This window comes from Ahaetulla prasina, chromosome 3 (assembly GCF_028640845.1).
Source record: "Ahaetulla prasina isolate Xishuangbanna chromosome 3, ASM2864084v1, whole genome shotgun sequence".
Lineage (NCBI taxonomy): Eukaryota > Metazoa > Chordata > Lepidosauria > Squamata > Colubridae > Ahaetulla > Ahaetulla prasina.
In genome coordinates, this window is record NC_080541.1 from 83,178,074 (window position 1) to 83,201,961 (window position 23,888).

Below are 23,888 nucleotides of genomic sequence, written 5' to 3' on the forward strand. Positions count from 1 at the left end.
TGTTCAGAGTTACAACGAACTTCTCCAGAGCTACCTATGACCTGTTTTCATAGCTGTGATGGAAACAATCCCCCCATGGTCACAATTGCATTTTAGACACTTGACAATTGGCTCACTTTTATGGCCATTTGCAGTGGCCCACAATCACAATTTGCAGTGTTTTTTGCTGGTTTCTGGCTATTACTTCTGCTTTCTGACACAAGATGCCCATTGAGGGGGATAGATTTGTTTATCAAGTGTGGCCTCCATTTAATGACCATTGTAAAAAACAGTTGTAACTTCAAATCCAGTAACAAGATGCCTCAACTTACAACTGCAACAAACTATGGCTGTAATTCCAGACTTAATTATGCTTGTACGTCAAGGACTACCTGTAAGAACTTCAGAACAAATTGTGTACTTGAAATGACACCACTTGAAGCAAATGTTTGTTCTTGGAGCTATATGTGTTTCCTTTGGAGTGTTGTAAGACTGCAATATTTTGTACGTTCCTAATGCCATCATCAATTCACAGGAGGGAAAGTATAAGGAAGCCCAGAAGGTGGTTGCAAGACAACAAATGAACTAGAAAAAGAAAAGAAAAAAGGAGAGGAATGTAAGGGTTATTTCAAAATATCTCAGTGAATCTGAACTAGCTTGGTACCCATAGAATATTGAAAAATGGTTGTGGAAGGACAACAAAGAAATATAATAAAAATATTACACATTTATTTTGTTTCAAATCCTACTTGTGTTCTCTCTGTTGTGGAACTCTATAATATAGATAATAGTGACAGCTTGAAACTATCCATTTAACAAGTCTCTATGTCTGTCAACATTTTTTCAGACGTAATCATGGCTTATCTATCTTACCCTGGAAACAACGAAACCATGGATTATATCCATGCCATAGTTCTACATATCCCTATCTGGTTTTAAATCTGTTACAACCAATTACAACTTATTTCTGAATACATATTTATAGAGAAAGACTGCATGTATGTGGAGATGAAGAGAATTGCAATTAAAAATCTGTTGAATTCAAATCATAGTTATATCTGCCTGACTCTTTATGTTAAAGAATATAGATCTCATAAAAAAGGCTTTTACGGCAGTTTTTGACATTAAACAAATGCAGTAAACTAATTCAAATTGATACTCTTTTTTTGTATTGTGGATGATTTTAACATATACTGAGAGAAATGAGTATTAGAGACAGAAAGATATGGAACTACCAATTTTATTTGTCCTAATTACCTTCTTCCTGCTTTTCACTTGTGATGTAGAGGGATAGCTGTTGACCGTCTATAAACAGAAAAACAATTTCCATTATAAGTTCTTCAGTAACATCAAAATGAAATCTGTTATGTAATCCACTTCATTTATGAAACAACACCCAGGTTTTTTGTTGTTGTATAGCGCATATAATTTTGAGTAAATTTGTGATCTAGTCCTATTCTTGCCCAAGAAATAATATAGCATAGACATTTGGGAGATAAGAATCTAATTATTCCCCTGGGATTGTTTTGGGTTTAGAAGTCAGCTGAAGGGAAAATGATTAAGCAGAGGGAAGGCCCTGATTTTGTGCTCTACATAAATTCTCTCCTTGAGCCTTGGTTAACAATACCAGGCAGATGGACTTGCTGTGGTCCATATTAACCAGATGTTGCTTATTTCTTTTACCTCTCCAGACTTTGGCAGTCTCCAAGCAGCTAATACGAAACATGGAAAAAGAAAAGCTATACGAAGTTAATTCTCAGGAATGTGAATGTCTCATGGAAAGATGGCTATCTGAGGAATGCATGAATGCCATAATGAGCTTCATGCAGAAGAAATCAAAGCTCTAGTCTCTAGCCAATCATGCAAAATAAATTGCTGTAAGTTGTTTCTGTTCCCTTACTACAAAAACTGTCATTAAATGGAATACCTTGGATACATATCCAGATGGTCCCTTCATTCTGGCTAGTCTAGTCTTTTAGAATGTTGTATTGTGACATGAATTTATGATGCCAATAGCACTGGAGATGCCTGTTGGGGCCATTAGGCGGGAAAGCACTCACTGCTTTGCATGCAGAGCGAATTTCTTTGAATGTGACAATTATTGTTTGTCTTCCACAAGGGATGAGGGATTCAATGTCACCAAAATTTGCAAGTTCTTGAATAGCTGATTGCTGGTCATATTGCAATGACATGGTCTTTGGTATCCATCTATTGTGGAGAAAGGAAAAAACAAACAAAATAATGGCACTACCTGTATTAGAAAAGGATGATCGAATATATGTTTTCAAATTCCAATGATAAGGATGAATACTTTACCACTTCATTATTCTCTGATGTATTTTGCACAGTTTTTAGCGACTGTAAATATGCCATTTTGAGTAAATGTTTAAAAGACATTGTTTTTAAACAGTGTTTAAAAAACTATCACTGACACATAATGGCATTCAGAGTCAGGAAAATGTCTCCCCTAAAATGTTCAGAGAATCCTGAAGGGGTTTTTCCTCGGTGGTCTCTTCAACAGTAAAAGCTGAAGATGATGTAAGAAGAAAAGGTGTGAACAAGGTTGTGATTGGCTAAGAACAAGTATGGATGCATGATCAAGACTGAGATCACATGCAGAAAAGAAGGAAGGAAGGACTCTTTCTATATGCAGTATTTTCCTGGTGAAAAATCTCACTTATCCTGTTATTGTTTGCCTTACTCATATTAATGCCTTAACTCAAGTTTCTGGAAGATAGTGCTGCTTGGAACAAGAGGCAGCTCAACCTAACAGGCCATATTATTGCTGATAGACCCACCAAGTTAGTAGTAAGGTAAGCATTAAAGGGACGACTACCAGGCATGTTTCTTCCTGGAGTGCACAGCCTTTCTTCCCCCAAAACCTACAAAGTATTGTTATGAGCCGCAGGAAATGACTTGGAGAGCTGAGTCTTTGAGATTCCAAGACAGATTGGTTCTGTGGGAAGGATGGAGACTATTGGACAACTTCCTTTTTTAATAGCTAGCATAATTGCAAAGTTCTGACATACAAATCTGTTATACTAACTACTTGGGGAGGGGAATGATTATATATTTAATAAGAGTCTTTTATTAAAATGGCCCATTAAAATAAACAATGGTATGTGACTGTTTTTGTTTTTGACCTGTTTGTTTTAGTAATGTTATTATCCAAAATATTCATCCATTCCACATTCCTACTACTATTGTCATCATACCAATTCCCCAACCTATTCATCCTGCAAAGAAATGAAATTATTTTTTTAGTTTTATCCATTAACCACTTGTTCATCTTTCTTAGATTAGACCTTGATGTTAATATAGGCATATCTTCTCAAGATACCATCAGTCACTATACTACTATATTAACTGTGAACTTAGGAAGGATTTGAAACATCTATATCACTCATTTGGTCCATATGGTTTTAAAACTGTTAATGTGGTTGTAGTTCTCTTACATATGTACAACTGTTAATTCATAGATTCACATGTTTTTATGTACTCTGAATGCAAACGTTGGAGAGCAAACTATTCTGAGGACATTAAATTCTATATTGAGCTAATATAGTAATGCAATCTCTTGATCTTCGGGGTGAGTCAAAACATATGGCTTGGTACACAGTTTTTAAATTATTGCAAAACTCAAGTTTCTAGGAATACTAACATAACTAAATATGGATAAGGATCCCTGTATTCTCATTCCACAATTGTCTACCAACCTACCAAACACCTGAAAATCCGTACCATATGTAGGAAGATGGTTGTGTTTCCTTGTTAGATGTGGTGCTCTTTTGCTCAGAAACTAATGCTAAACTTATCATGCCAAATATCAGAATTGGGAGGGGGGGAAACAATAGTCTCCATCCAAGATGATGACAAGCAACTCATCATTACAAGTAGTCCTTGACTTAACAACCATTCATTTAGTAACTTGAAATTATGATGGTGCTTTAAAAAATGACTTACAACTGATTCATACACAATTGTCGCAGCATCCTGGGGTCATAAGATCACCATTTGCAACCTTCTCAGCAGGCTTCCAACAAGCAAAGTCAAGGTGGAAGGCAGATTCACTTAATGAATATAGCAAAAAGGATATAAAATTGGACATAACTTGTTTAATGACCACATTGCTTAGCAATGAAAGTTCCAGTCTCAATCATGGCTGTAAGTCGAGGACTACCTGTCATTTTCCATGCTGAAGCTAGCTGAATTGCAGAGCATTAAATAAGCAGACTTTACTCCGAGGATCCTGCTGCAGAAACAGTGTCAGGTTCTGATGGCCTTCATTACCATGGCTTGCCTCTTCCATAGATCTCCCATAGAAAATCAATTATTCAGTAAAAAGGTTGACAGGATATTGGATCATGTTCAAAACTTTTATTACATCATCAGCCTGTGAATATTCGTCAAGACTCAAAGGAATCCAACATCAGTGTTTCTATCCTTCACATTACGGGCTCTCTGCCAATTTCTTTTTCATTTTGTCATCAATAACATCAGACACGGTCTTAGGTATACAAGCAGAGTATATACTCTGCTAGTTATATTTGACCCTATGAATCAGCACACAGCCTATGCTAGAATTAATAGTGCCTATTTATTTATTTATTTATTTATTTATTTATTTATTTATTTATTTATTTATTTATTTATTTATTTATTTATTTATTTATTTATTTATTTATTGCTAAGTTCTTTCCACACTTTTTCATAGTTTTTTTAAAAAATGAAGTTTAATTCTATGCCTTAGAGCTACTACCTCTGAATCCAACATCTGAGACATTACAGCTAAGAGCAACAGCTTTAAAACTCAAGTTAGCTAAATTTATCCATAACTTGCATTGCCTGCTTTTGTATTTTTTGGGGTTTTCATTTTGCTTCTAATTTTTCATGTGGTTTTAAGGAGTTATTCTGTTTTTGCTGTTTTCCCATGTTTTGTTTATTAGTTGTGTTACTGAATTGTTTTAAACTATGAGTTGCCCAAAGTGACAAATGTTAATGGGCATTTATAGAAATTGGATGAATGAATGAATGAATGAATTCAACCACAATTTCAACTGGGAAACTTGACATTTAGATCCAGTCAAATCCAAAAATGTTAGGAATTCTTGGGACTTAGGCATTCTGATAAATCAATTATCAACAGACAAATAAAGCTAAATATGACATAAACACAATTTAAAAGATAAAACCAAAATTTTTTAAAAAGTCCATTGTCCTTAACAACCAGTACCCAATTAAACAAAAAATATCCCAGATAAACAATAAAACTAGAAACAATGCTCTAATCAAGGAAATTTCAAGGAAGAATCTATACTCCAACCAGGGGTGAAATCTAAAAATTTTCCCTACTGGTTCTGTGGGTGTGGCTTAATTGGTGGGTGTGGCTTGGTGGTCAGGTGACTGAATGGGCATGGTCAATAATAAATAATAAAAATAATAAAGTATACAAAACTTGGAAGGCACCGGTCTACCTTCTTTAAAAATAGAGGCCCCAGTCTACCAATTGCCTTTTACTGAGAGGCACCGGTCTACCATGTGCCTTTTTTTAGCAGGCACCGGTCTACCTTCTTTAAAAATAGAGGAACCGGTCTACTAGCTGCCTACAGCGCTGATCAGCTTTGAAGTGCCGCGGCAGTCATTTAAGGCCGGTTGCAACTATATCACCACCGAGCGCTTCAGGGACAGAAGAGGAACAGCGAGGCGTGGGCAGTGGGGAGGGCAGGGATTTTTGCTACCGGTTCTCCGAACTATCGGCTCCCATCGCTACCGGATCGCACGATCCGTTCTGAACCGGGAGCATTTCACCCCTGACTCCAGCCATGGCTGGCAGGGCAAGCCACTACATGTAAACAAGCAGCAAACTACTATTTTATGAACTGGTAGTGTTATTTAGCTGATAACGAAAGGCTGCATGAAAACAGTGAAACTCAGAGAAATACCACAAACACAGTTCAACACAGCTATACATCAATATTCTGTACTTTTTTCACTCTATATTTTGTAGAGGTTAGTAAATTCTGTTTCTCTAATATTGCTTGGTATTAGAAAAGGAATTGTCTACATAGCAAAATAATAGAGATTTGGGAGCAACCGGTGACAAATGAAACTTAGAGAAAAAGAACCATAGAGACTGAATGGAATGTAGGAGATTTAATGATTAAAAAGAATTATCTGTATCTCACCTTGCAATGATAGTTGCTAGTGGCATATCTTGTCTATAGACTCCTAAAGGTCTAGGCTGATTGGCAATGTAGTTAGAAACCCTTCTTTTTGTTAGAGGCATATGACTTGGTGGTGGTGAACAATATGCCTCTTTAGGTATCAAATTCGAGAAATTGCCGAAGTAGGAAACCTTATAACCTGAAGAGAAGGGGAGAATTGTCTGCAATTTAAAATGTATTGGTGGTTTGGTAGGGTTTCCCCTGCTTATTACTGGCCTTGAAACTATGCCTTTGTTGGTCATGTCCAGAACAGCTGGGTCACCATTTGGCTGGATACGGTAACATGTTCTACATGGAGCTGCCCTTGGAAGCAATCCGAAAGCTACTGCTGGCACAACCCAGGAAGTTTAGCTGACTAAAGTGCTGGCAGATCAACCCCACCAACACAGGATAATTTCTATTCTGAAATTGCTGTATTGCTTAACAGTCAGCTTCCAAGTTCAATTTAAAGCACGACTCTACTTTGGAGGTGCATCAGGTGTGAGCAAGAGAGCAAGTCCTCCCAACAATAGCCCCCTAATTTATGGAATTATCACCCTCTAGAAGTATAGCACCTACATTTCTAGTCTTTTGAAAATAAGTTTATTTTTTTAAAAATTGTGCCATTGTGCCTTTGGCTCAAACTGAAAACGGGTGTTTTGACTCTTTAAAAGAACAGGATTTTTATTGTATTGAATGTTAATTGGCTGATATGGTATTGACTGCTCGGAGTAGGTGGCAGAAAGGAAGGGAGGAAGGAATGTGCCCTTACATTTAATTGTATGATAGCTTTTTATTATACTAAACAGTATTATACTACTAAGGATGAACGGGAAACAGATCCATATTTTAACCTGCAATTAACAAACTTAAATTTATAATGTATAAATCATATTCAAAACCAGGAAAGGATTGTTGTAATGTGGATTCTTCAATAAAAAATAAATAACTCAATGTTTTTTGCTGTTGGTTTTCCCATTTCCTTTTTCAGTCTAATTTCAAAGTTTCTTTCTTATTCTGCTATTAAATCTTTTTTTTAAAAAAAAATCTCTTAATGATCTTTTCTTCCAAAGCACTGAATTGGATTTTCCAGTTGGGCACTATTAAAAGCTCTCCTTGCAAGAGAAGATTAATTTTACTGAAATATAATCCTTTCTTTATCCCACTTCAGACATTATTTTTCTTCTGCACATTAGCTTTTTAAATATAGGTACAACTTTTCAGATTGCAGTTATTAAGAAGTTAGGAGTCAAATAAACTCAAGGCAGTCACTATCAGAATCCAGGTCAGCCAAATAAAAGCTCCAATGCAATTTTGAAATAGTATTGTTTTGTTTTAAGTCAAGGATCTCCAACCTTGGCAACTTTAAGACTTGTAGACTTCAACTCCCAGAGTTGAAACTGGCTGAGGAATTCTGGGAATTGAAGTCCACAAGTCTTAAAGTTGCCAAGGTTGGAGAGCCCTGCTTTAAGCCAATTACAGTAGGTATGAACTCCATACTAACAACTGCATCTGCCTTATCCCAAATTAATGCAATAGTACCAATCTTCATGTTCCATTATCTCACACCTCTATGAATGTCCAATTAGGCTACTACAATGTACTTTACATGGTGCTGCCTTTGGAGATGATCCAGAAGCTAAGCTACAAGTCACATCATAACCAACATCAACTAAAGGCAAAAGTTACCTCAAGATAGGCATCTCACAACCAGTCAAGCGAGGTCCAGAGTTTCTTAGAGCAGAATTTTGAATTGCTTCTGAAACTGCAACACATAAGGAGTACACATATTCCTGGAGATGCCAGTGTAGAATTGTGCCTCTATTAAAACTGTTGCATTGGGACATAATAGGCTTCTGAACCCAACTGAAAATCCTGCTGTATCTTTAGTCATAAGTGGTTCAGTATTGGGAGGGTATATCAGGCAATATTTACACCAGAGCTAGTTGGTCCAGTCTAGTCCAGTCATCCAGAGAAATCCTTTTGAAACTCTCCCTATTGCTTCACATTCAAGGCACACGGGAATATGGGAGAGATAGTTCCCTTATGGTATTTTCCATTCCATTGAATTACATTTCCATCCTACCCCTCCAATATATAAATAGCGATAGACTTACATACTGCTTCACAGTGCTTTACAGCCCTTTCTAAGAGGTTTACAGAATCAGCCTATTGCCCCCAACAATCTGGGTCCTCATTTTACCCACCTCGGAAGGATGGAAGGCTGAGTTAATCTTGAGCTGAGGCTGAGCTACCACTTTGCAGATATTTTGGAAACAAAGCAGTTTTAAGGAGAATTTGGATCCATTTGATTGGTTGTGGCATGCTTATCTTCAGTTTAACTTTGATTTTGTGTTTTTTCTGTTTTGTGATGTTTTCTGTTTTTATTCACTGCTGTTGCATCACACAGAGTCCTCCAGGTTTGGAGCAGGTTTTAGATTCCATTAAATAAAATTTAAAAAAATAAACTTTGTACCTGCTAGATTTTCTACCTCACCCATTCCCCATTCCAAGAAGCAAGTATGTTCACAGATGGTCAGTTTCATTAAAATTGAGAAATTGCAATCTGTAAAAATATCGGCAACCATATTTTCATGTAGAAATATTCTCTAAGATGGCTATATATGTGATAACAACTTACACTTTTGTTGATCTTCACATGCACATTGAAGCAATATATCTCTCAGTGGATCAGGCAAATTGTTGTAAAGCATAGAGAGTTTTAGGAATACTTCATTTATCTCATCCATTTTATCACAGCATTTCAGCTTCTGAGACTTGACCAGAGATGGTAAGTTCAGACTAGATTTTGTCACAGGCCTGATCCTTGAAAGCAAATTTCCTTTCTTTACTGTTTGCTGATTTGTGGCTGGTCGTGGGAAGTGAAGACATGATCTTTTCCCAAAAAACATTCTGAAAAGTACTGGTTTTTTTTGAAGTTTTTTAAGGAAAGGAGTTGTTATCAATACAGAACACAATGGCCTTCTGACTTTCTCTACCTATCGAACTCTGTATATTGGTGGTGAAAAGCCATTTTCTCTGCCCCCTACCATTATGTAACCCAAGTGTCATTAACAGCAATGTGATGTCACAGGCAATAATGACAAGACAGAAACTATACTATCAAAATATATTTAATGGCACTGCTGACTTGATATGATTAATTGGATTTCCAAGAATTAGCATGACGTTTCAATGAGTAAGTCAGATCAAATGAATAAGCCTATTAATTCGGAGAGGATAAGCTTTACCCCCAGACCCCCATGGAAAACGTTCCTCCAGGCCTTCCTGTCCTCTACCATCTCTGTAGTCCATTTAAGCTCATGCCTAACAACAAAAAGCAGATGAATAATTTTTGGAAGAAGCTTTTATGCAGTTTCACAATACTGAAATGTTTTTCTAGCTGGTTTTCCAGAAAATCGATTTATGCTGGTTCTTTTAAAATATTTTAGTAGTTCCCTTTGCAAAAAGACTTCTAAAAATTGGGTTTAAATGCACAATTTCTCAACCACGGCAATAGGTACCAAGAGTGCTCATAAAAGATGCAAGATATAGGTGAAAGGTGATTCATCTCCTCAAATCTGAGGCCTGAGGGAGCGCAGGATTGGTCTAAGTACTGCAGCAAGTTTCCAATTTTGTGTACCGAGGTAGGTTTGCATCTTGATCATGTAGTCAAGAGGAATGAAGGAGAGGGGGCTGCTTCCTCACTCCAATTCCTGGCAAATGCTTTAACCCCCCACACACACCCTGCCTCCATTTGGTGCTTATTTTGGCAAAATTGAAGAACATGTAAAAGTTGTTGAAATAAAAATAAATATGGCCATGATCAACATCCAGGATCTATAGAGTTCTTACTTCATAGATGGAACTCCATGCAGAAATTTTGTTTTCCTGTTGTTAGATGACATCGTTTCCATGAGGGGAAGGATTTTATTTCTTTTTGGCTGAAAGAAACAGTCTTATTTAAGGAATTATTTGAGTTTCTTGTTAGTGAAATAAAGTCACAAAATTAGCATGTATTTTCTTAATAATGCAATGATTGGTGTTTTACAGCACTAAATATTACTATCTAAATATTACCATGTAGTTAAAATTGAGTATAATTGATAAACATACAGTAATAACAACATAGTTTTCAAGTCACAAAAATTGCTAATTTCACTTTGCTTTGCTCAGACTGCATCTACATTTTGTAGTTCGAGTCATAAAATCCTGGTGATTGATGATATATTAATCCTGTAAACTGGCATTGTTTTGTCAATGCAAGCTCCCCAGAGTTGCTCAACAGTGAGAACGGTAGCATATAAATTTAATACAAAAACAAATAAATAAAAAGTAAATAAATGGTCTGTTGAGTATTTCCAGAGAAGCCTCTCCTTCCGATTTTGGTTTTGCCTTTAAGCTTGTTTTTAATTCCCCAGAGGCTGATAGATGGACTAATTAGTTGTAATAAAGATACCCAAATGAAGGTATAATGACTCCTATTTAGTTTTTCCCTAACTCAGGGGTGTCAAACTCATGTTGCCACAGTGGTGTCACGTGACATATCAGGACTTTTTCCCCCTTCGCTAAACCGGGTGTGGCCAGTGTGTGACGCATCTGGCCCATGGGCCAGGAGTTTGACAATCCTGCCCTAACTAATAACTAAACTGACAAACTGACAGCAGTTGTTTTTTCTAATTCTCTTTGAAGGCCCAATTCTAACACATCAAATTTGTTTGAAATAAAAGGAGCATTTATTTTACCTACAAATCCTTTTTGTGCAAAGTGTTCTTCTATCATTGTTCATTTAGCTGACTTGGTAAAGGGAGAGTCCAGGCTAGTGACATTTTTTTAAATTTTTTTCCCATATTCAGGTCCACAAAAACTCCTGTAACTGTATCTTTGCCTTTACATTTGTCTATCCATAACAATATATGTTGAATTTAAGAGGAAAAAAACCCATTAAAAATTGCTAAAGGCTATACAATTAAATGGGCAGGAGTGACCAAGAAAACATGTCCCTATATAGGAGAGGCAGGTGAAACAGCCACTGCAACCATCTTAAGTGTGACGTGGTTGCCAAGCAGCAGAATTATGATCGCATGACTGTGGGGGGTGCTGCAACATTTGGAATTTTGAGGATCGGCATAAATGTCACTCATTCAGTGCTACTATAACTTTAAACAGTTACTACCTGTATGTGAATGTATATATACATGCATATGTATGTATGTATGTATTATGTATGTATGTATGTATGTATGTAATGTGGATGCGGTGGCTCAATGGCTAAGACGCTGAGCTTGTTGATCAGAAGGTCGGCTGTTCAGCGGTTCAAATCCCTAGTGCCGCGTAATGGAGTGAGCTCCCGTTACTTGTCCCAGCTTCTGCCAACCTAGCAATTCGAAAGCACGTAAAAATGCAAGTAGAAGAATAGGGACCACCTTTGGTGGGAAGGTAACAGCATTCCATGTGCCTTTGGCGTTTAGACATGCCAGCCACATGACCACGGAGACGTCTTTGGACAGCGCTGGCTCTGCGGCTTTGAAACGGAGATGAGCACCGCCTCCTAGAGTCGGGAACGACTAGCACGTATGTCCGAGGGGAACCTTTACCTTTTTTTAACCTGCATGCAAGTTCTTGTATGAATTCAGTAGCCCATCTACATTATTTTCACAGGAAGGCAATCATAATAATTTCTACACCTGGAAAAAAATGATTGAGCAGGGTTCCTTTTAGTTAATTTTAAGTAGACAGAAAAACAGGAAGTGATAATAGATGTGGCTTCCAATTAAAATAGATTATCCCATTCCTCACTTATATCCCTGAGACAGAAAAATTAACATTATAAACAAGCTACTGACACATATCCTGTCACTGAACTACTAACTATTAGAATATAGAATAAATACATAAACTGAAAAGTAAGCTTTATCAGAGACAATATTAAAAATAAAAAAAACTATTAAAGAACATTTCTCTTTCACACTGATTCACAGCTCTGTGTTACAGCTTATCAACTGCAGTGGCAAAGACATCATTTTGGATTTTCATTGTCTGGTTCAGTCTTCACATCAAGCCTTATAAATTTCTGCCCAAGATTTTCCACTTGCCCTATATAAGAAGGGAAATATATTAGTAGTAGTATTTGATATCACTTAACAAACTTGCATTATCGCATTATAACGATCTATGCAGTAGCACAAAGCATCTACAAACAGAATCAAGCACACAAGCCTTAATACGTTTCCAACTCTGACTTACTGTAACAAAAGTTAGAATTTCAAAAAGTCACCTCTGCTAAATCGCAGATTCATAAAACGTTCCGCAAACTCTTCATTTTGGTTTTTAAAAAGAAGGGGTTGGCAGGAGAAAAAAAAACGCCGCATAGCTTCAGAAAAACTAGCATGAGCTAATCTGTTCTAGGAAAAAACAAGGAAACATTGTCGTCCCACAATCTCCAAAGATTATGGCACAGATTTTAAGTAGAGTCAAGTCTTCCCCGCCAAATGCAAACAGGCTCCCCAGAGCTGAAGGCGCCTATAAAAACCACGCAATGCATTATATCCCTCCACCGCACAATCCCCACACCGCGTCAGGGACAACCACTACACTTGCCTTCATTATGACCCAGCTAACCAAGCGAAGGGAGCATCTCACACCACTAGAGCAGGGCTGCCTCGACCCAGGAGTCTACCTTTTCCCGTTGCTCTTTCCTCCCGAGAGGCCAACTGGATGTGCCCCATCAGGATTAGGAAGGGAGCGAGCGGCCAGAAAGGATCCCAGGGGACGCGGGGAAAGCGACGCCGGGGGAAAGAAAGAGGCCGACGCCTCGCCCTTGAGAAACTCCAAGGTCCTGGCAAGGGTGCGGCGGGGACTGGGCTATTTCTATGGCGAGTAGCGGCCCGCCACGCACCCTGAAGGCCGAGACGGAGGCGCAAGGCGCGAAGCCCAAATTCCGCTCCGCCGCGTCCTGCCCCAGCATGTACCCAGCGAGCGGCCGCTCCGCTTCTCCTCCTAAGAAAGAAACGCAGCGAAGTTTCACAAACTTCCCAGGGTAGGGAACGCAGGCGGAAGGCCGGGTGGGAATCCCCGACCTCGCCCCCAAAAAGTGCCCTTCGAGCGATCCGCGCTCCCCAAAGAGAGGTGCTCCTGCCTGCCTCATGGCCAGGTCGGGCCGCCCTTGGCTTGGCGCTTGCCTCTTCCTAGGTCTCTAGATTTATTCATTTTTTTACATTTTCAAATTTAATGTTTTTCTATACGTCACATGATATTATTAGGTAGTATAATATTAGTAATATAGTGGTACGATATTATTAGTTAGTTTAAACCTGAGTTGTGTTTTTATTATTTAGGAGGTTTTTTTCTGTCGAATCTGGGTTTATTTGAGTGTGAAAGCTCATTAAACAGGTAAAAATGTAATTAAAAACCCAGGTAACAAAAAAATGTGGGTTTTTTTTCTTATCTTGAGTTTTTTTGTTCAGTGTCTAGGTTTATTTGAGCATGATTAAATAGGTAAAAATAAGTTAGTTTATAATATATAGTGATTTCTTTATTGTCTTTTATGTGTAGAATCCAGGTTTATCTGAGCATGAAATCTTGGGTTTTTTTAGGAAGCCCTGCTAGCAACTCTGGCTTGGAAGAGGGCAACCTGTGGGAATTGATAATTGAAAGAAGAGTTCAACCACTGCTTTGACACAACTGACATTTCATTGTTATATGTCTAAGGACCACTTGCTTCAAACATTGCACAGTCAACCACAGGTGTAAGGAGGAACAGGTTTATTCTCAGCTCCTCCATACTATACTGCCCACTTTCAGGTTTTTACATGTGGCATGCATGTAAAATGTTTAAGATGCAGGTATATAGTCAAACATAAATGAGAATGTAAAAAGTATTTTGGTGAGAAAGTATATTTAATCCTAATCTACTGCTATTTCATAATTTGTGTTTTAAAAAATAGTCACAGAGATATTATAAAATTAAAGGTTTACTTTCCATCTGATAAGTAACCTAATGCTTTCTGCATACTTAGAAATATAGCTAGTCTCATTTCCAACAAGCATGCAAATATTAAAGGATTATAATCCCAAACATCTGGGGCTGCTGGTTTATTATCCTGGTACTTACAGTATCATGCCATATTGTCCTTTCTTTTCTAGCTCTGCCGGTCAATATGACCACTGCAGTCTAATTTTCTGAATTAATTCATTCCTAAATACAGTAATCTTTTTCTCACCCTTTCAGGCAGCCAAGAAAGTCAAGTAGGGTTTGTACTTTTATCACATCTAATTTACTTCTTTTTTCTACCATACATACAATATCTTGTCTTTTATTACCAATTCGTTCCTAAGCAAATATACGATCTATTTTCAGCAGTTTCAGGAGAAAGCCTATGTTTGCAGAAGTCATTTTGTTGCAGCATTACAATTTTCCCGATCCTTTAATATACTTTTTAATGTTCGTTGAATTCTTACCATAATGTCCAATGTGACTATTTGTATTATATGGAAAACAATTATCAAATGTTCCATTTTGGACAGCATGTATCCTTCTACTATTTCGGAATCATTTTTAAGATTATGATTTATTTGCTTCATTTAAGTTTCTTACAGCCTGAGTGCTCACACCACCTAAATACACTATTGCCTTTAAGAACAGACACTTAGAGCTATGCTTCTTTTTTTCTCCAAAATAACTTCGAGACGTTGATAATCCTTTAGAAATGCCCTTTTACTTCTTCAAACTTGACTCTCCTTTGCCGTGCTGAAACCCAAGAACCTGCCAGGTTTTGTATGCTTCATGAAGAAATGTGATTTATGTCTCAGAGGGCTAAAATAAGGAATATTTTGTTTTAGGAGGAAAAACCCAAAACCTTCAATTTTGCCTTTTCTTTTCTTTAATCTTATTTTAACAACCACTCTTAGTGTTGCTTTGCAGCCTGTCATTCCTGACCATAATTTCTCTACATCCTCTCACTACTCCAGAGGGCTTTTTAAATTTAACTTTGCAAGCAGAACCTTGTAAAATATAATTTGGCACTGTCCTATATTAACAATTTATTATTATTTTCATTACTTGTTCATCCTGATGTGCATATTTCTGTGTCTTTCCTAATTCTCATCTACATACAGGCTGGGTGAAAAAAGCCAGGTTGACAAACCTGCCAATTTGAAGGAAAAAAAAGAAGCCATTCCTGGTATTTATGGGACACCTCTGCCAATCAGCAACTTCTCTCACCAGGTACATCAATCTCTTATTAAATGAATCTATTCTTGTATGCAGAACCCATTCTATACCATATCTGCTGTTTAATAATAAATGGATGGTTTGTCATATAATTAGAGCTATAAAAAAAGGTTTCAGAGCACATGGGAGCAGGAACATATCACCTGCTATCTGCAAGCCCTCAAAGCGATTGTACCTTTTCTTTGGGCCATGCATCTACCCACCAGAACTGCCATACGATCCCAGGAAAAGATGTGGCTGCTTTAAATACTTGCAGGCAAGTGCTACATCTGTACTGCTAAATTTGCTGGAGCATCTTTCCTAAAGCCAAATTCAATGTGGTGTATGGCCTTATAAATGTACTTCATTATCTTTTTGAAGAAGCAAAATATACCCACATCTCAAGTCAGAACATTATGCAAAGAAAGACCAGTCAAATATTGAATAAACAACGAAGCCTGTTATTTTGATACATACTAATACAGGGGTCCCCAATCCCTGGGCAGCGGCCCACTACTGGGCCGTGGCTTATTCACAACCAGACCGTACAAGGGGGGGGGGGCGCAAGTCGCAAGCATGCATGTGCACGCTGGCCGACCACTAACCCAGACCAGTTCTCGTCTCGCCCCTTCTGGCGGGCCACCAAGCTGCAAAAGGTGGGGACTACTGTATTAATATCAATCACAATTGAACAAAAGCAGTCACAACTCAATACTTTTCTATAGTGCAGACACTGTAATACTATGCTGAATACAACCAAGCACATTGGTTTAATTTTGAAGGTTTGGGCATTGTTTTTAAAGAAAACCTTTTTTCAGAGGTACATGTGTCATATGTTGAATATTTTATAGCAAAAGAAGTTATAAATAAGAAAAATATGTAAAATGAAAATGAAGAGTGAAAAAAATATTTTGTCACATTCATAAGAATAAATCAAATTCCTAAGAATAAGTCAAATTCATTTACATGCTGTATTTCATGTGACTTTCGATTACATGCACCTGTATTATCACATACTTGATCACTCCCATTTAGAGAATCATCTATATGTAATTAGACTGTGAAATCAAAAAATAAAAGAAAATCCAGAATAGAGCCATGGCAAACCATTTTCATATTCTTGCCCCTGCCCAAAGGACTTGTCTGCATATTGAGTCAAACTCAATTTGAGGGAGATGATATAATTAGGTAGGGCTAGCTCCACGTTCTAAAATAATGTAGTTATTTTACTTTCCTAAAATGCGGTCTCAAATTGACTGTTTAATGCTTTTCAGACTGCATCATAGCTATTGTAGCAGTGTTTAATTTATAAGAGTAACAAACTCAAGAATAACTTTGGATGGCATAGGGTAATAAAATTATTGCCAAAATAATACAAGTAAAAATGTATGGTTCATTTATATGCAGTTAGCAAAACTAAACATGAGTTTAATTACAGGAATCATATGTCTATGGTCTGGAAACTGACTGTTCTGCTGAAAAGAAATTTCATTCACCAGAAGGTAAGCTTGCCACAGGAGGTGCGTTCAAGCGCAGATATTCTTTATGTAAAGAAATTAAAAAAACAATTTATATAAATAAAGGTAACTTTTGCTCTTTTGCAGGTACTCCTACAAGCACATTTTACAAGGTACGGGCAAAAATTATTAAACTTCTTTAATAATGTTATAGCAACCTATGCTAAATTGACAGCATGTTTATTTCAAAGGAAGTATTGCATACATTATTCAGGTATGAGTTGACTTCCGTATTCTCTGAACCATTTAAATCTTGGTTTTCCAGTCCATCCACAAAACGTATTAGACTTTCAGTTATCCACAATATTGTAGTCCCGTGCATGTTTGTTCTGAGGCTGCTTCCTCTTATTGGATCCCAAGAGCCATATGTCAATTCTCCCTTTCAGTGAAACTAATATTTCATTGCTCCTTTTGTGTTTTTGAGCCCAACTCTTTTAAAGTCTGAAAAATTCCAAAGAGATAGGGTGAGGATGGAGACAGACAGTAGACACTTAAGAGTTTAATATATATTTAAGCCTTTCTGTGCCCCTCCCCCCAATCCTGTTTGAAATTTAAAGCAAAGTAAAGATTAAAGACTCAAACTTATTTTCGTCATAATTTCTAGCCAGCTGGCAAGGAATCATATAAATTAAAACATTCTGTGGTTGGAACCTTCTGCTTTAGAGATAGAATTTTTTTAGTATTGGTAGTAAGGTTATGTTAAGCTGTTTCAACAGAAAATAGGTAATCATTGTAGTTTGCATGTAAGTCCAACAATTTCAGCAACAATTGTTATGCTGAACCCACACAAATATTTTCTTGTTTCTTCATTTATGCTTTCTTTTATTGAAATACAGCACAGCTTTAACCATCATTAAACTGGTCTCTGAATTCCACCCAAAGAATACTTAGGACTTTTCACTGAGTATTTTTCTTAGACTTACTGATAACTGTAATTTTTGGAGGGCTGTGACCTTGCTGAGCTTTCATAAGGCTGAAAAGATCTGGTTCTGGGCCTATGCTGTGTGAAGGAACCTTGTTGATTGTGATACCTTCCTTGGCTTCTGTATATTTTAGTTTTTGCATTCGTAGTTGGAATTGTTTTTAACCTATTGTAATATTGTTCAACTCCTGAGTCACTTGTTGAGATGGGCAGCTGCGCAGATTGATCAAACAAACAAATAAGGAACATTTTATTTGTTCATCTTTACCTTAAATATGTATCTCCAACTTGTCTGCCTAGGAGAGGTGGGGAACTTAAAACCTTAATACTAGGCCGAAGCCCATTTTGTAGCCACTGGAGCTTTTTCTGACTACCACTGTTGAAAATTAATGGCAGTTTCATGCTATTCTGACTCAAGAAACACAGAGTACAACTAGTATAAACCTTAAAAATAGGTTTAATGTGGCTTTTTTTTTTTTTAAAGAATGTCTGAAAACCTTTCACCCAAAACTGGGAGAACAGATGGAGTATCTTTGTCCCACCTCTATTTATATCATGTCTCCCGCACATAAACATTGCTGTGATATCAACCGTGATTCTTACCCATTCAGCATATAAACCAGGCTCTGTCAAGGTTGACCCCGTTCTTTAGAGATTTCCAGCAACCCACAAAATAAATGAAATCATAAAATAATTATACAATAAAACAGCAGAGAAAAAGCAATTGAATAACTAAAATCTTAAAATAATGATTTTAAAATAATGATTTTTTTTAAAAAAAAAGTCCTCTTAAACAGAAGGCCTTTATCCCCTTCTGAAAAACTGTTAGAGAGGAAGTGGGATGAGATCTCTAGACATTCATACTTCCTCTTTGATTCTTATGTATGTCTCCATTTGTCTATCATCTGCCTTAAGTCTTTCCAGACAGATTATTTTATTGAATTCTGGAATCACATAAAATCATTTGAAAAAATCTATACTGTATTTTCTTAAAAGGAAAACTATTTTTTTTTAATTTACATTTATATCCCGCCCTTCTCCCAAGACTCAGGGCGGCTTACAGTGTATAAGGCAATAGTCTCATTCTATTTGTATATTTACAAAGTCAACTTATTGCCCCCCCAACAATCTGGGTCCTCATTTTACCTACCTTATAAAGGATGGAAGGCTGAGTCAACCTCGGGCCTGTCTTGAACCTGCAGTAATTGCAGGCTGCTGTGTTCTAATAACAGGCTTCTAACAGCCTGAGCTATCACGGCCTCTTGATAGCTTGAATTATCTCAAATTATCCTAAGGGAAAATGAAACAGAAAAACATCGTTAGTTTCTTCTCACTGGACTTCTGGTTTTTAAAGGTAAATAATGTTGGGAAGCCTTGATTTTTCTTTCAAGTAATTGTACAATATTTAAGTAGGAGTTGCATATCTGTGGAATTTCTCAGCCCAACATGTGGAATTGGGTATAGGCTGGAGATGAAACACATGTTGTTGTTAGTTGCGAAGTCATGTCCGACCCATCGCAACCCCATGGACAACGTTCCTCCAGGCCTTCCTGTCCTCTACCATCCTCTGGAGTCCATTTAAGCTCATGCCTACTGCTTCAGTGACTCCATCCATCCACTTCATTCTCTGTTGTCCCGTTCTTCTTTTTTCCTCAATCTTTCCCAGCATTAGGCTCTTCTCCAGTGAGTCCTTCTTTCACATTAGGTGGCTAAAGTATTCAAGTTTCATCTTCAGGATGAACAATACTGTAGCTGAAAATAGTCACTGAATTTTATAATGCATGTTTTGTTTGATAAATATTACAGTGACTCTGTTCTTTTATAGGACCACTATAAAGCTGCAATTGAACAGTTGACAACTTTTAACACGTCGAAAAATTCTAGGACAACACAGGTAGTATATGTTTGCAAAACTCTTTCCATAATATAAATTACTTATGCTTAAATTCCAACAATTTTTCCAAGTTGCATACCAATCGTATTTTTGTTTAAACCGTTTTATATTTTTCAGCTGAATTCCAATAGCAACAAACAAGGGCAATTCCATTCCTGGAGCCATCTACCTTATCAAGGCAATACTTCTGTCAGCAGGTAAAAAAAAATACATTGTCCGGGTGACTAGGTTTCGGAAAGGCCTCTGATGGTGAAACGGAGGCAGGGGGCACCACATGCGTCAATTGAGGGTGTGGCTCAGGCTGTAAGAAGCCTGTTATTAAAACACAGCTGCCTGCAATTACTGCAGGCTCGAATCCCACCAGGCCCAAGGTTGACTCAGCCTTCCATCCTTTATAAGGTAGGTAAAATGAGGACCCAGATTGTTGGGGGGGCAATAAGTTGACTTTGTAAATATACAAATAGAATGAGACTATTGCTGTCGTGTCCCACTCCTCCGCTGACGGCTGGGTCAGGGAAATCCGAATCAGGCTTGCCTCTGCAGCTCTGCCCAAAGTCCTAGCAAAGTCCTCAGAGAAGGCAGGAGACCAGTAAGTGACTTCAGCAAGATAAGTTCGACTTTTGCCTGACTCAGAGACTGCCAGAAAGTAGATCCTTTATATAGGCCATGGGGTGTGGCTCCATGACTCAGCACTCATTAAGGCCTGCCCCTCCCTTCCTTCTGTTGCCTCCGCCTCTCCAATCTTCTGATGCGAGGATTACTCCAATCAGCTGTTGTTGGGAGTAAACCCTCCTCAGGCTCACCTGCTATGGAGGAGGGGGAGGGGTCTAGCTGCTCCGTTTGCCTGGGCATGGAGTCAGGGCTGGGGCAGGGAGATGCTCCTTCTTCTGCAGTTTGTGTGGGCATGGAGCCAGGACTTGGGCCGGGAGGCATACATTCCTCAGTGTTCGGGAGCAGGTAAGAAGGCCCCGGCTGCTCTGAGGGCGGGCAAGACACAACAATTGCCTTACACACTGTAAGCCGCCCTGAGTCTTCAGAGAAGGGCGGGATATAAATGTAAATAAAAAAAAATAATTGGAGCCAATTTCTCAGCTGCAGAGGCCTTTCCTGAGGCCTTCTGATTGCGAAACGAAGGCTAGAGGCGATCTGCGCAAGCGGCCAAAGTGGGCTAGCGAGGCAGGTGTCGGGGTGTGGGAGGCCTGGCTGCAACTGTCCTAAAGTAAGCAGGTGCGGAGCATATAGGGCAGCTCCACCTCCCACATCCCCGCCCTAGCTTGATTTTTATCCGTGCGCTTCACCCCACTTCATGCAACCAGGTGCAAAGGCCTTTCCAAAGGCCTCTGACAGTGAAACAGATGCCCGGGAGGGGGTGTACCACGTGCGAGTGGCAAGTGCCTGCAGAAGTGGGCCAGCAGCAGCCACACCGGCTCCTTCTGGGCGGGGCTGTCAGTGCCGCTGTCATGAGGTCACTCAGTGGAAAAGACATCCCCCCCCCCAAATAAGACTTAATGCCTCATTTGGAAGCAAAAACAAAAAAACACCGGGTCTTATTTTCTGAGAAACACGTTATTAACAGCAATTGTTAATAATTAATAGCAATCTTAAAAGTCCATATGTTGAGCAATTTAAATTGCCATGCTCTCAGGGTGTTTAAGCAGAATTTGGGAGTTTAGGCTCACATAATCACTTTTGCTTTGGAGCAGGTGTGTAGTAAGTCAAATATGAGGAGCATTTATATATATCATTCGTGGAGGGCAGATCACTTTCTAGTCCAGATGAAACTAGCTACGCAAAATCTCCACAGTACATATAGCCTGATTAAGATGATGGAGCCCAGGTGCTTTCTGTACCTAGCTGGTTTCTTGTGGGCCCTTAAGAAATTTCTAGGCAAGCTTGTAGCAATTCCTGGTGACATGCAAGAGTTGAAGCAGTAGAAAAGATGTTAGGTTGTCATCCTGCAATGCTGTTTAAAGAGGCCAATGACCTTATTTTTTAAAAAAAATGAAGAATCAGTTGCTCTCCGACCTGGATGTTCTTACAGATGAGCACAACATTTTGCTGATAAGAATCACTCAGATTTGCCAAGTCATGATTTTTTATGGCTGGGGGTCTGTTGTGGTGACTGGGAGCAACATTCTACCCTATCATCTGAGAGTTCTTCTGATTTGTGAAGTGTGATAAAGTAGATCAGTGGTTCTCAACCTTTATAGTGTTGCGACCCCTTTAATATAATTCCCCATGATGTGGCGATCCCTTTAATACAATTCCCCATGATGTGGCGATCCCCAACCATAAAATTATTTTCGTTTTGAATTTATCGCGCCTGAAGCCGTATTTGCTAACGATCTGAACTGCTTGCGATTGCCTTGAGGACGGAGGCATTAAAGCGGAGACTCCTCCCCTATTAAGTTTATCGCGCCTGAAGCCAGATTAGGCTAGCGATTGGGAGTGATTGCAGCTGGCTTGAGAGGGAGACATCAGAGCAAAGATTTCTCTCTTTTTTAATTGATCACGCCTGAAGCCGAATTCGGCTAGCGATTTGAAGAGCCTGCAGCTGGCTTGTGAAGTCAATCACTGGAGCGCGATTCTTCAACTCGCAAGTATACTTCCCATATTTTCTATGGTCTTAGGCGACCCCTGGCAAATCGTCATTCGACCCCCAATGGGGTCCCGACCCACAGGTTGAGAACCGCTGAAGTAGATGAATGTGCCATATATTTTCAGTCACATGTATACTTGATACATGTGACTGAAAAACAGTAATAGATAAGTGTAAACTCTTTATTTCAGAGTGTTCTCTGCGGCACTTCAGGGGCAACTGTAGTTTTTCATACAATTTTGTGATGCCTTTTCATAAAGAGGACAGTGTGTAAGCGCAGTTTCAGCTTCTTTTCATTTTCTCTTCAGAGACTTCAGTAAACTTGATGCAGAATTGCCATCTGGCTCCAGTGACGGTCTTATAAATGTGGCCACTACTAATCCAGTGGTACATTCTTTCACGAAGAAATATCACCCTGTTTCCTACCCAGAAACTAAGAAGACTGCATTAGAAATAAACTGCAGAAAAGATGACGGAGACTCTCTCAAAAAGACCAATGAAGTTACCACTTCAGATTCTTACCTTGCTACGGATAGTAGCAGTGATGACATACATTCAGCAAGTAAATGGAAATGGAAAAAAAGAAATGTTAATGCAGAAAACAAGTATTTAGTAGAAGAAAAGGAAGTGACTGAGAGTGAGAAAAGAAATATAGCTTTGCTGAAATATTTCAAAAATCTAAATCTTAACATACAGACAGGCCCTTTCTTGGACCAGGAAGATGCTCTCTCTTTGCTTGAAAATGATAAGTTTCCATACCCTGATTTTCTTCCTTCACCCTATAATAATTTGGATTTAAAAAAATTGTCCTTATCCAAATCTGACAGTTGGAAATCATCTATAAATCCACCACTTAATGACTCACTTGATAAAATTGTCTCGCGTCTTGTAGAAATGGAAAGGTTACAGCACTTAACTATCTTAAGAGAAAAGAAGAGAGAGGCTGTTTCTGCAGTTTCGGCTGCTAGCAATCGTTCGATTTCTACAAAAGAGTTACACCAATCAAAACTGCCAAGGCCACTTGACTGCTTGTGTTGCCTGTTTAGGCCAGAAAGAGACGTTATAAAATGCACTTGTCAACAGTGTCATGGTCACAAAAATTCTGCAACCTCTATACGTTCATCCTCAAAGTCCTCGTAAGCATCATGTAATAACTTTTTAAGTGCATCAGGATTCTGAGGGTATAAAAAAACTTTTTAAGGGAACTTGCAGCAAACGCAGGATGATGGTAGATGAGTAGGAATGAGGTGTCTAGGATATGGAACAGAAACATTTTTGTAGCAATAAGATTTAGTTGCTTGTTTCTTCCATAAGATTATGTTCTTTGATGAACTTAAATTGGCATTAAATTGTTTGCACAGATAAAATGATAGACATTGTTAGAGGCAAAGCTTTCATGGACATTACTGTGTTGGACTCTTCTATGAATCTAGAATCATAACCCATCTGAAACGTGTATATTGCAGTTTAGTGATCGCCTCATCCTGTTTCAAAGAGAATAAACATTAAGTTGAAGAGTAGAAAATTGCTATATTTGAGGAAAAGTGCTATTGCTTTACTGAC

The 23,888-nt window shown here is 38.3% G+C and overlaps 3 protein-coding genes across 5 annotated transcripts in view; 2 read left to right on the forward strand and 1 right to left on the reverse strand.

Moving 5' to 3' along the window:
* The window catches only part of ECI2 (enoyl-CoA delta isomerase 2), a 27,358-nt gene extending 23,819 nt beyond the window's left edge, over positions 1 to 3,539 (forward strand). For 2 of the 3 annotated variants that reach the window (XM_058177711.1, XM_058177713.1), the window contains exon 10: positions 1,671 to 1,935. In XM_058177711.1, the coding sequence (XP_058033694.1) occupies positions 1,671 to 1,826 (156 nt within the window). In that variant the 3' untranslated portion in view covers positions 1,827 to 1,935. Of the gene's footprint in view, positions 1 to 1,670; positions 1,936 to 2,500 lie in introns of those variants that run through there. The other variant, XM_058177712.1, reaches the window with a different exon arrangement.
* LOC131194969 (testis expressed protein 56-like) lies at positions 1,947 to 9,094 on the reverse strand. Its single transcript, XM_058176598.1, has 3 exons — positions 8,824 to 9,094; positions 6,165 to 6,342; positions 1,947 to 2,187 (listed from the first exon to the last, which is right to left on the reverse strand). The coding sequence occupies exons 1-3, from the start codon at positions 9,092 to 9,094 to the stop codon at positions 1,947 to 1,949; spliced, it is 690 nt and encodes a 229-aa protein (XP_058032581.1).
* Positions 9,095 to 14,020: 4,926 nt separating this feature from the next.
* Positions 14,021 to 23,504, forward strand: FAM217A (family with sequence similarity 217 member A). The gene is given in 6 exon segments (XM_058176599.1): positions 14,021 to 14,026; positions 16,832 to 16,895; positions 16,998 to 17,023; positions 19,658 to 19,726; positions 19,844 to 19,923; positions 22,634 to 23,504. Coding segments are annotated over 6 exon segments (1,116 nt in total).
* Positions 23,505 to 23,888: the final 384 nt, after the last annotated feature.

Coding starts and splice junctions, on each gene's coding strand:
- LOC131194969 (XM_058176598.1), bottom strand. CDS start 9,094: ATGTTTTTTGGGAAAAGATCATGTCTTCACTTCCCACGACCAGCCACA. Junction 6,343..8,823: donor ATGTGAAGATCAACAAAAGT/GTAAGTTGTTAT, acceptor CCTTCTCTTCAG/GTTATAAGGTTTCCTACTTC. Junction 2,188..6,164: donor CTAGCAACTATCATTGCAAG/GTGAGATACAGA, acceptor TCTCCACAATAG/ATGGATACCAAAGACCATGT.